This window comes from Lacerta agilis, chromosome 3 (genome assembly GCF_009819535.1).
Source record: "Lacerta agilis isolate rLacAgi1 chromosome 3, rLacAgi1.pri, whole genome shotgun sequence".
Classification (NCBI taxonomy): Eukaryota; Metazoa; Chordata; class Lepidosauria; order Squamata; family Lacertidae; genus Lacerta; species Lacerta agilis.
Genome location: NC_046314.1, coordinates 60,625,035 through 60,639,499, shown reverse-complemented (window position 1 = coordinate 60,639,499; position 14,465 = coordinate 60,625,035). Strand labels below are relative to the sequence as shown.

The window sequence follows — 14,465 nt, the reverse complement described above, 5'->3', positions numbered from 1 at the left end:
AAGGCAGCGGTTGCTGCCGCTCCGCCTCCTACCTGCATTCTAGTCCCCCACCTCTACGCGGTCCGTGTAGATCCGGATCCTTTCCCCTCCCCCCCCCGGAAACATCGGCTCCGTGCTCTCCGTTCCGGGGCTGTAGTGTTGGCGGCGGCCCCGCTCGCCTCTATAGAGAGATGGAAGCGGAGAAGGGGCGAGCGGTGGCCGCAGGGGAAAGGCAGGCCTGGATGGACCTCGCGGTAAACATGGTGAGTGAGTGGGGGTGGGGAGCGGAGGGACTGGATAAAAGGGCTGCCACGTGAGTCTTGTGGCTGTGATGCTCCTCGAAAGCAAAAAGGAGTCCCATGGCGCGTTAAATGCCTAGACAGATGATTTGTTGTCATCTAAGGGTGTAGGAGCTGGATTAGGCCAGAGGCCCATCAAGGACACTCAGTACAGCATCCAGTCTTCCAGGTGCCACTAGGCCTAGGGGAAGCCCACAAACCCCTTGTCAGTGCAGATTCTCTCAAGGGCCATGCGAAACATGTATGGATAAAGGAAGTGTGTCTTTCCTTTAGTACCCTTGGGTGCAGCTCATAAGGCCCTAAAGGTTTGAATTCATTTAAACTAGCTAGGTGTTACCTTACCACCTCCCCCCCCCCCCATCCTGTCTTGGGCTTCAACATCCTCCCTGCATCGGCTATTACGTTATCACCAGGATGGACACTGCTTTCCATTTAGGTTAAGACAGGCGAAGTGCAGTTCCGACTTCTATCTGTCATCCAACAGCATTTCTCCCATCTCCATGCAGACGACCTACTACTTGCTTGTTCTTCCTATTGTTTCGAACGTAGCCAAAGAAGCGTTTGTTTGTTTGTTTGTTTGTAACTTCTCTAACAAGCCTGAGCTCATTCTAAGGATAGACGTAGATAAGGGGTAGCAAAATATAGTTCTCTTCTTCTCTTCCCTCCCCTGCATTTTGGCTTCATTTAACATCTAGCCTGATGAAAAGTTCAGGAGAACTTGGAAAGCATGCACTCAAATTTGTGATATTATTGTGGTTTGCCAGACATTGCCCTAATGTGGGTTTTTGAATTTTTATTGTGTTCTAACATGGCTGCCTTTGCTTATTATATGAAAAGTGGGGAAAAGAATAATTTCCACCCTTACTCTTGAGAGTAAACCTTGGGTAAGAATATTTTGGAATTGGCTGCTTTCTTAATGCTGGCTTGTGGGGTGGGAGGATTTGGAATGCAATGTACTTTGCCTTGGTGTATATAATCAGTGATAAAGCTGCTCCTCTTGATTCATTTTGTGTCTGATAGGCTAAAGAAGCACTAGAGAGTGGTGAAGTACCTGTTGGTTGCCTCATGGTCTACAATAATGAGATCATAGGGAAGGGAAAGAATGAAGTTAATGAAACTAAAAATGTAAGTTATTTAACTAAATTAAGCTAATTTAAGTCACTGCACTACATATGCGGGTAAAAACTCCTTAAGTTGGTATAATTGTAATCATTTTTGCAGTCCAAAAACATGCATCTTGTGTAACTTCTGAGTGGCATATGTACACTGCTGTCTCTGGAATATTTGCATGTTTGTGCTCCTTCTTTCTGGAAATTACCGGTAGGTGTGTAAAGCACTGTGTTCTCAGTAGTTCTCTGCAACTCTTGAACATCTTCCCATAGGAGAAATATCACCTGGCATCCTTCCTACTGTAATTCAGAAGGGCCATGACAACATTCCTTTTCTACAAGGCATTTGGCATAGCACTGATTTCTGAATGCTGCTGAGAATTCACGCCTACCTATGGCAAAATAAGATCAAGGTACATAAAGGATTTGGAAACCACGTCTTCAGAAAACCCTTATATGAGGTATGGGAGAGATATAAAAATTTATTAGAAAGAAAGACTCCAAAGTGGCTCTCACCACTGGAGATGATGTCCCTAAAAAAGACAAATATGAGAGAGAATTGGCCAACATACGAAACACTACTCAAAAAAGATGGAGCGAATTGGAAACTAAGACCATATGAAGAAGTCAAAGAATATGTAAAGGATTGGCTACACTACCATCAAATAAATGAAATATTTAGAAACGATTTGAAGAAAAATGGCTTTAGTGATGTTAAATCAAGATTTGAGATAGAAATACTTAGTAATAACCACAAAATACTGTCTAAAATGTATAGAAATTTACTGGAATGGGAATTGAAAGATGAGGAGGTGAAATCGGTTATGGTTAAATGGGCAATGGACTTTGGGCATAATATTATGATGACAGATTGGGAAAGACTCTGGAGAGAAGGTCCAAAATTTACGGCTTGTAATACATTAAAAGAAAATATGTTCAAGATGTGGTACAGATGGTATATAACGCCAGCAAAATTGGCAAAAATGCACAAAGGTAACAACAAATGCTGGAAATGTAAAGAAAAGGTGGGAACTCTCTATCACATGTGGTGGGAATGCCAAAAAGTTAAGAGTTATTGGAACGAAATTTACAATGAGATGAAAGCAATATTAGGATATAATTTTGCCAAAAAACCAGAGTCTTTATTATTGGGTATAACAGGTATAGGAATTAAAAGAGACGATATAAAATTGTTTCAATATATGGCAACAGCAGCCAGAATCTTATGGGCCCAAAATTGGAAACAGGAAATTTCGCCAACAAAAGAGGAATGGATTTTGAAAATGATGACCTATGCGGAGTTAGATAAAATGACAGGGAGAATCAGAGACCAGCGAGACCAAAAATTTATTGAAGATTGGAAAAAATTTACAAATTATTTATTTTATTTTTTTTATAAGAATTTATTGACATTTTTACTTATAACCACATACAACCTTAACCACACCTACATTTATACACATACTAAACAAATACAATTACACATCTAATACAAAAATTGCCATGATTTTCCTTCTTAATTAGACATCTCCAAAAAAAAAAAAAAATTTCTTTTTCCAATCTTGACAGTTGACTTCCCCTGCCTTTTCACCTTCGAGTTTATATCCATAATCTACTTTTTAACCTCTTCATTTAAAAAATTAAACTTAATTATATATATAAAGAAAAATATTCATCTTAATCTTCATCTTAATCTTAATCGTCTTAATCTATAAACTTAAACCACTTAAATCGACTTTATTTATACTACATCCTCATAAATCCTCACAGATCATCCTCATCAAATCTATCTCTTCTGTCCTTTGAACTGCTGCTAATAACATAAAAACTTAAAATATCTCTTTTCATATTCAAACAGATAATAAAACAAACTATTGTTGACAGTGTTCACCCTCCAATTTCAAAGTACCATAACAGATTACTTTTAGATTTTGCTTAATACATCACCCCACACCCCCTCTGTCCATTCTTCTTCTCCTGATGGCATCAGCACTGAACTTCCATGCATCTTCCCTCTCCAAACGTCCACAGATCCAGGCATAGTCCAAAGCTCTCCTTGCCACGAGCTCCGAGGTGTCCAACTCTCCCTCTCTCAGCTTCTCCGGTTCTTTGTAGCATTCCTTTTCTTCTTGTAAATACCTTAATTCTCTGTCCCTGGCCCCCGAGCTCACACCTCGGGGACTGGATATAGCAAATCTTGACATCGCCTTGGGGCTGCCACCCCCAACAAGCGAATTTCTTCTCCGAAGTAGCTCACTCATTTCTTTCCATCTTTCCATCCATCCTCTCAGCTCTTTGACAAGATTTTCTTCCAAAGTGTCAAAAGTTTTGTTAGCCTCCTCTGTGGGCAGTTGGTTCCATTTCAGACCCCCACACAAGACTTTAACTTTTCTGTAAAGTAGTTCCACCTTCAAGGCAGTGAGCCTTTGTTCATCTGTTAGTCCAGAGTTCAATACCAGTTCAAGGACGAAACCCAGCATACTGGCAGAGGAGGAGGAAGTGGGTATCATATTTCTTCTCCTGTCTCTTTGTTCGTCGCCATTTTCCTAAGCTGGAGCGCAAACACCGCAACTTTAAATAGAGATATTTTCCGCTAGTTAGCTTCCCAAGAAAAAAGTTTGCCAGTCTCATGTATCGATTTTAAATACTTTATAACCAGTTCTGTGGCAGCAATCCCTCAAATTGGTTAATTTCTTAGGCTCGAAGGGAGGGAGGCAGGCTGCCTTTCTCCTTCCCCCCGGATCGTTCCAAAAACACGATTTCTGCCAAGATTATTTACTCACGACCACCGGGTTCCTTTAGCTCCATTCTTCACAGGTAGAACTTAGACACTCACCGCGGGCTTTGCCGCCGCATTTGCATCCCGGTTGGGGCATATCCCCGTAAGCCCGGCTCCGTTGTCCCTTCACCCCCACTCCCCCTTTACAGGGGGGCAGGGGAAGGGTTCGGAGCCTCCGCGGGCGCAGCCGGGGAGCCCAGGGTGCGGGACACTCTTCCCGCACCCCAACCGGAGCCGCGCGCTGCGGTAGCGCGGCTCCTAACCCCCGGGATGGACAAGGCGCTTCGGACCCGAAGCAGCCTTCGACCACCCGGCGATGGTGTCGCCGCCGGAAGTTTACAAATTATTTAAAGAAATATACACAAATGAATACGTTGATAGGTTTACAGGAAGCTTTGTAGTCAAAAATGAATATTATTGTATGATGAATAAAGATAAATTATTTAAGATAAGAAAATAAAAGCAATAATTTACAGAATAAATATAAAAACAAAGACTTGTATTGTTAAAACCAGACGGAAGGATTGTTGGAAGTCCAGGCCTGAAGAGGCCAAAATACATGACGACTTATATGTAACAAATTGTAAATATAATGTACATTTGTGAAAATTAATAAAAAGATTATGAAAAAAAAAAAGAATTCATTTTCATTACTTTTGGTCCTTTGATTTGTTGTTTCAGCTTCTGTGTTTTTATCATAATTGTATCCGGCCTTTCTGCATGTTAATGCAACTGCATTTGAATTAAAACTTTTTTTAAAAAATAGTATAATTCTTAAAAGCAGCAGCTTTTCACTGAAATATTTTCAGGACACAGCTAAAGCTGAAAAGATGATACAGTGGTGTTTGTTTATTTTTAAAAAAACATTTTAACTTTGTTAACTATCTCAAAGTTTTTCTGATCAAAAGTTGATGCGTTTTTCATCTTATTTTTATAAACGTTTGCCAAGAAAAGTTACAGTTTACTGACAGTATTCCATTCACAAAATGCATGTTTTTGTTGTGGCTGTGTGGTTTTTTAAAGCTCTGGTATCTGTGCCTGAGTACAAAATGTGAGAAGTTATCCTGAGCTGGATTGTATGTTGAATGGCATAATAGACTTGTTTTAATCTGCAGCTGGGGGAGTTGTCCTTTCGGGTAGAGCAGCCAATACTTCTCCAAGCTGACCCTTCTGAATTGTCTGGCAGGAGGTAGAGCAAATATTACCAGCATGTTTTTCCCTCTGGCAGCTTCCTTGCCTGCACTTGTTTTTCCTTCAACATGCTTCTGTTTCTGTTTGAACGTGCATTGTTCTTTTTGGCTGTAACAGTTATCTGGCACGCTAAACCTCACTTGCAAGCATAACCTGCCCACCCACCTGGTTTGCCCTTGAAGATGTTTCAGCGATAACCTCTGGCATCCAGATTGGTCATTTGAGTATGCATATATTACATAGCATACTCAAATGACCATTACATTGAGTTGCTCACAATCAAGGGCAAAATTCAAAGCATCACGGTAACAGTGTAACCTTGGATGGCAGGGAGAGTCATGAAAGTACACTATTGTACTTCCTTGGATGATCTAACTGCATTGTGGTGATGGCAATATAACCACATAAGATGCATATTAGGATGCATTATTTCAAATAAACTGTGCCCAATATATGTAGGACTTCTATGATCAAACTGTTACATGTGTGTGTGGGAGTTCCTATGTCTGTCCACCTCCTGAGAAGTAAGATATTTTGTGTAGAGATGATTGCGCACTGCCCTGAACCCGTGCTTAATTTATCCTATACCCACAAATACACGCTCACACAGAATTGTTCCAAAAAGAGTTAATTTATAGAAAAATAACAAGATCATTCTAATAAGAAGTAGCTAGTGTAGTACAGCATGAAATCACGGTGTATTTAAACCAGTATCCTAATACATTAACACTCCTAGTCTGACAGTCTGTCCCTTGTTTTATAGGACTAGCATGATGATAAGAATAGTTTCTAATGCGTATATATCTTAAGTTCCCCCTTGGTTACTGCTGTAGTGTAGTAGTTGCCCATTCCCACCATTGGAGGCTATCAGCGTAGCTGGAGGGGCTAAAAGAATAAGACGTGTGTGGCAAATTCATTCACAAGAATGGGTTCCATGTGAGTCCCCATAAGGAGGAGATTGGGAGGGGGAAAGCTGTGCTGCGATAGCAAACCTCCCCTCCAAAATGCAGATCATGACTGGATTCATAAAAGGGAAGTACAAGAACTGAGAGGGCTATTAGGTGTGTAGGGGTGCTGTGAATTGCATTGAAATCTTTGGATGGGCAGTAAACAAAATTTAATAAAATAATAATCATAATCATAATCATAATCATCATAGTGTCAGCTCTGGGATAAGGAAGGGGGCTGAACATTTCCTGGAGTGCTTGATGCTGTTCATCTGCTGATCTGATCTTTTGGAAGGCTGGCTAAAATATAAATTCATTTGCAAAGCTGTCTTATAACATTGGTTTACAGACAAATGCATAAGATACTAATAATTCTGTTTGGTATGTACTTGTTATCAGTTATTCACTTTTAGATCTCTACTTTGATCTGAAATCATTTGTGGAACAAGTTATTGCAAGGCAAACTTATATTAAATCAGAACAGTAATAAATCTACCCAATGATTAATTTGCTTTCTGTCTTTGATCACTATCTTAACAGCAACAGAGTGGTAAAGAAGTGGAATTCAATGAAATATATAGGCTTCATTTATCTTAAGCCAAGCAGCCTTAAATAGCTTTAAACTTCTCTTATCAAAATATGTTTTCTGTTTTGACGCTAAATGGTGTATTAAAGCATTTAGGCTAGTGCACCAACTGCAGTTCCTATCCATGCTCTTGCTAATATCCTATTCAGGCAAGTATAATGTTTTGTACATGGGGTTGTGTTTGAGGAATGGACATAACAGTAAGTTCAGAATGCAGTGGCTAGGCTGCTAAGTGAGAACTGACATCCAGATCATAACTTGCCAGCCTTGAAATAACTGCTCCCAGTCTATTTCTGAGCACAATCCTTTGGGCTGGTTTTAGTCTCTAAAGGTTGAAATGACTTTGAATCTTGGGTACCTTCTCCTACATGAATCTGTTCAAGTATGACGTTGATCCTCAGAGCCTCTTCTCTGGTCCCACTGCCATTGGAAGTGAAGCCAGATCAATGGTTGTAGCCTCCGAGCACTGAAGTGTTTTCCCCAGAGACATTGAGTCTGCTCTTTTTATCTTCCCAAATCTTGTTCCTTCTTGTTTTTTTTAATCCTGTCCCCCTCTCTCTGTGTGTGTCTTCTTGTTGTTCCTATTTTAAATGAATTTTTTATGTAAGCCTTGTCAGCTTATGAGCAGGGTAAAGAATACCAAAATGTAAATAAATGAATGAAATGGAGGTATTCGGTCTGTCTCTGAACAATACTGACATTCTGTTGAGCCTAGAAGCAAATGCTCCTAATTGAAAGTGACTGTAGATGGAATATGTGAACATGCCTAAAGCTGTTGAAAGAGGGAGGATGCCTTCTGTGGTATCCTTTGAGCTCTTATGACTAGTAGGTCTCATTGTCTCCCTCATATTTATTCATAGACTGATTTAGATACAAAATAAGAATGTTGATATCTTGACAAGTAGGAAAAGCATTTTGCCTGTAGCTCAGCATTTCCCCCCAACTGGCCACTTTCTGTCTGACCTCTCTGTCCTTGCATAAATGGAAATCTGGGTAAAAACCGGGATGTTTTCAATAATGGAAAAGCTGATTAACACAACATTTGTTAACCAAGGATAAAGAGAAACAGATGTGTGTTTTCCCTTTATAACAGATGTTGATAAGGAAGAACCTTTCAATAAAGTGCCAACAACATACTCTGCTTTTCTATTTTACAAGAGGAAATTTACCGCTTTGAAATGAAATTTCTGTGGTTATTATGACCATCTTTTACAGTCATAGCTCATGTTATGGCCGCTGCGGGTTACGTTCATCACAGGATACGAACGCGCCAAACCCGGAAGTACCGGGACGGGTTACTTCCGGGTTCAGCGATTCACGCAAGCGCAGAAGCGCGAAATGACGTCATGCGCAGAAGCGCCCAATCGCACCGCGCACATGCGCAGACGTGGCACTTCACGTTGCGTTCTGCTCATGTTGCGAACGGGGCTCCGGAACAGATCCCGTTTGCAACATGAGGTACCACTGTATATGGTTTTAGTTGTTAAGCTTTGGCATCACTGAAGATCCTACCCTATTACCTTCCTACTAAAAATAGCAGGAATTCAGATTGATACATTACTATTTGGTGTAAATACTGATGTTATTTCCCTGTATCCCCACAGGCTACTCGCCATGCAGAAATGGTAGCAATTGATCAGGTCATGGACTGGTGTCGTCAGAACAAGAAGGAACCCAAGGAAGTCTTTGTGAACACAGTGCTATATGTCACTGTAGAGCCCTGTATAATGTGTGCAGCTGCTCTGCGAATGATGAGTATCCTTTGGAAAATTATCCATTGGTATGTTAATTTCATCTCACGTATTGGTTGCTAACAAGCTAACAGAGGGCAGCTCTATGTTGTCATGAGGCCTGTGTCATTGGGTCTAAGGGGATTCATTTGTGCAGAGATGATGGGCGTAAGGAGAGCTGCGCTGGACAAGTTTAAAGACGTAACTGGTCCAGCATCTGTTTCCTACTGTGCTGAACCAGATCCTAGGAAAGCCAACAAGCAGAGCACATTTCTATGTCCCTCTCCCTCTGTTATTCCCCAGGTTCTGGGCCTATGGAGAAGAAGTTTAATTTAGCAAGTATTTGTGTGGGTGAGTCTAAGCAAGGAATGGGTGCCGGGTGTAGCCAATGCTACAATGAAGCAGGGTGAGGCAGCATGCATCAGGTGGCAGTCTTTGGCGTTATCATGACTTAGTTTATAATTATTACCATCCCTGTGTGGTGCTTGTGTCTCAGGGGCCAAAGTGTATTGTGCCATCTCTGTTCTGCGTTAGGATAGGGTTGCTGTATTTCAGTAAGCAAAATTCCTGACACCCGCAAAGTTGTTCAGCAAGCATAACCTGCTCACCCAGCTGGTTTGCTCTTGAGGACCCCAAAATTGTTTAGCTTTTTTGGAAACAAACCCACATTGTTGAGCTTTTTTGGGGGGAAATCCCCCCACAAAAAAGTGACTTTAAGCTTTTGGAGCTGCTTCCACTGCTTCCCCCCCCCCCATCGCGTTGCCATACATCTGGGTTTCCCCTGACATTTTGGCAATTCCCCCGACGCAATTTTTACACCAGACAACCAGGACATGTCAGGAATTTTCCTGACGTATGGCAAGCCTAGGTTAGGAAATTTGGAAAGGATACAGTAGTGGTAGTTATTGCTCTCAGATTGTGGGCAGAGGGGAACAGTGAATTAGCAGCAAAGGAGTTGAATTGAGTGGGGGAAGTTTTGCCCAGAGATATGACCAGGCAGTAGTGTGTCTGTGGAAAAGAGGAGTTTATGGCATACATGAGAAAGGAGGGAGGTATGGGTTTGAGACCAGCACAACTATATAACCTATTAAATGAGGATCATTCTATTCTATACTCCTTTTCTTAATTTACATATATAAATCCCACTGGTTGTATATGGCTGCCAAAACGAACGATTCGGAGGCTGTGGTTCAGTTTTGAACATCTCTTCTGCTACCTTAACAGACACAGGGGAACCATTCCAGGTGAAATACTTGTTACTGATGTGTGTGGGGTTTTTTTTTTTAATAAAAAAAATGAAAGTGTGTAGAAGAACCAAGTGCAGGTTGATGGTACAACCTCATCCAGAGAGAAATTATTCTAAAGGTGCATTGTTGTCAGTACTTTAATTCTGAAACTACCACTGAAATTCATCCTTAGCACCACTGTGTCAGCATTTCTCCAGTGATAGTTTGGTGCTGAATCAACATTTAGAGGGACTGCAAATAGCTTTAGGATCTAGAGAAGCCACTCTGTTCCCACCCCCCACCCCCACCCCCAAACAGAAATAGCAGGCTGGAGTGTTCTTCCATAATATAGCATCTTCAGGGCTCCTTTATTTTATAGAGAAGAGTATAATTCATCCTTGTTTGAGGTGTGAGGGAATGCAAGCCATAAATTGTAAAATTAGCTACAATCAAAATGGATTCAGTGAATGGTTAGGAAGCATTTATTTGTGCAGCATTGGTGAAGGTAAATGGATCTGAGTCTATGGATGGAAGACCACAATAAATCTTATGTATCCTCCCTTTAAAAACAAAGAGCAGGTTGTAAACTTAATAAATAATACACTTTATATGGATGAAGGTATATCAGAATAGTTGGAAACCATTATAGTACCAGAATTGATTGTAATTTTGTTTAAAAGAGAAAAAAGGCACTTTATTTACCCTGATATTTAGCATAGTGATACTAGCTCTACATCATGGCAACTATGTGAGAAGAAATGTCTTGCATTTAAGAAATTTGATTTTCATTCTCAAACAATTGCAGTTAATGGCTGCGTATAAATTATTCCACCATGTGCATGCATACTGTTTAAATTAGGGCATTCATTGAAAGCATCCTATTTTGTGTATGTGTGTAAGCACTGTCACTTTCACTCACACATGTCAAGAAATAAATGACAATAGGGAAAGATTTGTGAGTGGGAAAAGTTGCAACATAACAAAATTATTTTGATAGGTCAAGGTCGTTTTGCTGCTAGGGGAAAAACACATCCACAAATGCAAGTTCCTTGGCACAAACTCATAGATTCCTGTTCAACAAACCATGGTTGGTTGGACTGGGAAGAGCCTGTGTATGTGCACACTCTCACTTCCCTTCTCTCATATGCCTTCATTCATTACTTTGGAGGCTTGTTAAACCACAGTTGCTTCTAATGTCCAAACCAGGAAACTGTTATTTTAAGCTATCCCTACAAACCAGGCTATCACACTACGGTTATTATCTGTAAGCCAGTCAAGATGAATATAATAATGGTTTGGAAACATGCTATTTACATGTGTAAATTGGATACCCTCAGTGGTAAGCCATTTTTATTATTGAAAGGTACTGCTTTGCCTTTAAAAAAAAAAACAAACCTCCAGTATGAAGTTGTTCAGTGGATTTTCTTTTGCCCCTGGAAGTTGAACACAGTGATGTCAGTAGCCACCTCTGCTGAAGTTCTTTATGGTACTAAAGAGTCAGATAACCTCTTTGGGATACAAGCTGGTTAATCTGGGAGGCCTTATGAGCAAAATATTCCAATCTCTACAGTGCATAGCTGGTTATCGATCTGAAGAAGCTGTTGAAATGCTGAAAACCTTCTACAGACAAGAAAATCCAAATGGTAAGTACCTTCTTGTTCTAATTCATGTTGGCTTTTGCATCTTTGAATATTAATGCTTATGTTTTCTTTTCTTGTGGCAGCACCAAAATCAAAAGTTCGAAGAAAGGAATGCAGTAAATGAGTGGTTGTAGTGGAAAGTAAAGCAAAGCTGGAAGAATGACAAGTCTTTGAAAAGGCTGGCCAGGATTGACCTTCCCTCAGCTATGGTATTTAGCCCCGAGAGGTGAAGAAAAGCATGTCTGTTACTCTGTAAAATGTCCAAAAGTATCACCGATTGAAAGATAATAATCAAATTGTCAAATATGGCTTTTGGTTAAAATGTTTGGCTTTTTATAAGGAACAATAGAAAGGAGTGGTATCCTTCAATAATTAAATAGTTAAGATGACACTGTTGTAGCCCTACTAATTTTGAACTGATCAGCTGCTGGAAGACCAACTATCCCGAAAGTCCTTAGTTTGGCAGGTATGCTGACTTCTTGCCACTGATGCCATGCACACACATGACGATATACCAGCCAGAGCACATACAAAGTTCTGTTTACATTTAAACACCTTAACAACATACAAAAATTCAGTGGTCTCAGAGTTCTGCATGCCCCATCAGCCAGGACAGAACCACCACATCCACTCATGGCGCCAGCAGCTAGAAACTTTTGTGAGCAGTGGCTGTTGTGCCGAAAACTGTCATGAGGACCAGTCTTATTAGCTCTAAGACATACGAAGCTGTCATATTGAGTAAGACCACTGGTCTGTCTAGGCCAGGATTACGTATTCTGGTTGGCAACACCTATGGACGACTTAACTGGAAACAGGGGGATGAAATTGGGACCTTCTCACCATAAAACAGGTGCTCTTCCACTGTGCTGCAGCCCTTTCCCTTGTATCCTAGACAGATTTAGAGTTTGTTACTTAAAAGTAAACCTGCTTTCCTCATCACTTTGTAGTGCACATTTCCAATGTATACATAATTTGGAATAATTCGAAGGTAAGCTAGCAAATCCCAGACAACGGCTTGTTTATATTGAGCTCAATTAAGACATTCATGATTAAGAAAGCTTGGCTGTGGTTTGTTCATGATGTCTGAGTTGACAAACGATTGTTTATGACCAAGTTTGGTCATGTGTACTTTTTCAGGTTACGTTGTCACTGCAGTTAGCCAAACAGACAGTTTCTTTTTCTTATATGCTTGTGATAGACAACTGCCTTGAAAACTGAAGTCTAGCATACCCATAATTTTTTGAGTGAATATTCTGTTTCACAACATTTATATACTGTATTGCTTTATTGTTAAAAAAAAAAAGGTCAAAGAGGAATATTGAGAACTAGATTTCCAGAGGAACTTTTCTTAGTATAAGGTAACTAAGCAGGAAAATGCCTAAAGCTCAGAGCTGGCACTTCAGTGCTTATTGGGTTGTTCCTTGACCGTATTATGATTACAATCCAGAAGAGGGCCTTGCTGTTCTAATAATGAATGGCCCAGCAGTTTGACATGGAGCTCTTATTCCTGGAGAATGTGCATGCTGAGCAACTCAACAGGCTGGGAAGCAGTCAAGCAGTGCCTTGTAGATTTGTATATTATGGACAGTTCCAATAGTTAGAAAAGTCAGAGCCACAGTTGTTGCACTAATTTTATTTCTCTATTAAATAGATAAAACAAATTCTGAAAAGGGATGAAGTATGTTCCTGATGGTTAAATAATAAAAATGAATACATCTGTCACTTGCCTCCCATGCTTAGCTTTCATTGACATATAATAATTTCACATTGTGTGTGGCAGAAGGGCAATTTTTTTTGGGGGGGGGAGGTAACTTTAAAGTAGCTATATTAGCACCTCATTTCTTAAGCGTTAAACTTGGAATTAGGCCCCACTGATTTCAAATACAGCATTTCAATAAGCAAACTGATTTAACCTTTAAATGGTAAGTTGTCTGGGTAGAGAATATGTCCCTTCTATGCCTTGCATAGCACCTGGGACATAATTTGTGTGATGAATATATTTGATTAATAGTTATAGGTAAGGATTAAGCAAGGTGCTTTTCACAGTGCAGTCCTATGCATGTATACCTGGAAGTTCAATGGAATTTACTCTCAGATATGTGTTTTTGGGTTGCAGCCTTAAATATACAGTTTGTGCCTCTCCCTTATTAAGCTGTCTTCAGTCACAATTTGATGATAAATGCTTTAATTACATATTGGAGTCTAGTGCTGTTTGCAGGTGGGAGGATCCATTTCTGTTTGATGAAGGGAAGAATGAAAATTTGGGAGACACAAACACTACAAACATTTCTATTCATATGAAACAAGCAACTTGTAACAAACACATTTCTCATTTCCTACTGAGAAATCCTGTCTGTGTTTTAAAAATGCAAAAAATTGTAGACCATCATCTCCACAGGCTTAGAAGCTGCAATTGGTTGCAGGTTCCCACTGCTTATATATCACACGCACACACAATTGAGAAGATTTTGAAGTTCCTTAAAAAAAAAAAAAGCTTATCCTTATTATTCCAATTACCTTTTGGTAATCCATCCCACACACTGTGTCTAGCAACTTTTTAAAAATATTTTTATTAAAGATTTTCAAAGGTAGTACAATGTCTCTCTCGTATTTTTCCATATAACATTTTTATAAGTCAGTGTTGGTGAGACATAAGAAAAGAAAAGGGGGGGGGGGAGAAGTGGGTTGAACTCAGATTATCTATTTTGAGAAAGCCCAATCCTATCAATGTTTATTTGGAAGGAAGTCCTGCCTAGTTCAATGGGATTGGGGGGGGGCTGTGCCTCCCTCCAAAGGGACCTATAAATAAACTTAAAATAACTTTACTCCCAAGCATAGATAGCAGGGATCAGGAACATCTGGTCCTCCAGGAGTTGTTGGACTCCCATTAGCCCCAGTCAGCCCAGCCAATAGCCAGGGATGGTGAGAATTGCAGTCTTTAACAACATCTGAAGTGCCACAGTTTTCCTATCTGTGATG

At 40.2% G+C, this 14,465-nt stretch overlaps 1 protein-coding gene across 2 annotated transcripts; it reads left to right on the top strand.

Annotated features, from left to right (window-relative positions):
- The first annotated feature begins 97 nt into the window (after window positions 1–97).
- On the top strand, window positions 98–13,206 carry ADAT2 (adenosine deaminase tRNA specific 2). 2 transcript variants are annotated; one of them, XR_004426239.1, is made up of 7 exons: window positions 98–242; window positions 1,299–1,403; window positions 8,495–8,645; window positions 9,758–9,864; window positions 11,417–11,489; window positions 11,570–11,695; window positions 12,791–13,206. XR_004426239.1 is itself a non-coding variant. In XM_033143916.1 (6 exons), exons 1-6 carry the CDS (start codon window positions 171–173, stop codon window positions 11,608–11,610), a joined length of 549 nt encoding a protein of 182 aa, XP_032999807.1. In that variant the 5' UTR covers window positions 98–170; the 3' UTR covers window positions 11,611–11,875. The 2 variants fall into 2 exon arrangements, 1 of the variants encoding a protein (XP_032999807.1); XM_033143916.1 differs by lacking the exon at window positions 12,791–13,206 and having other exon boundaries at window positions 11,570–11,875.
- Window positions 13,207–14,465: the final 1,259 nt, after the last annotated feature.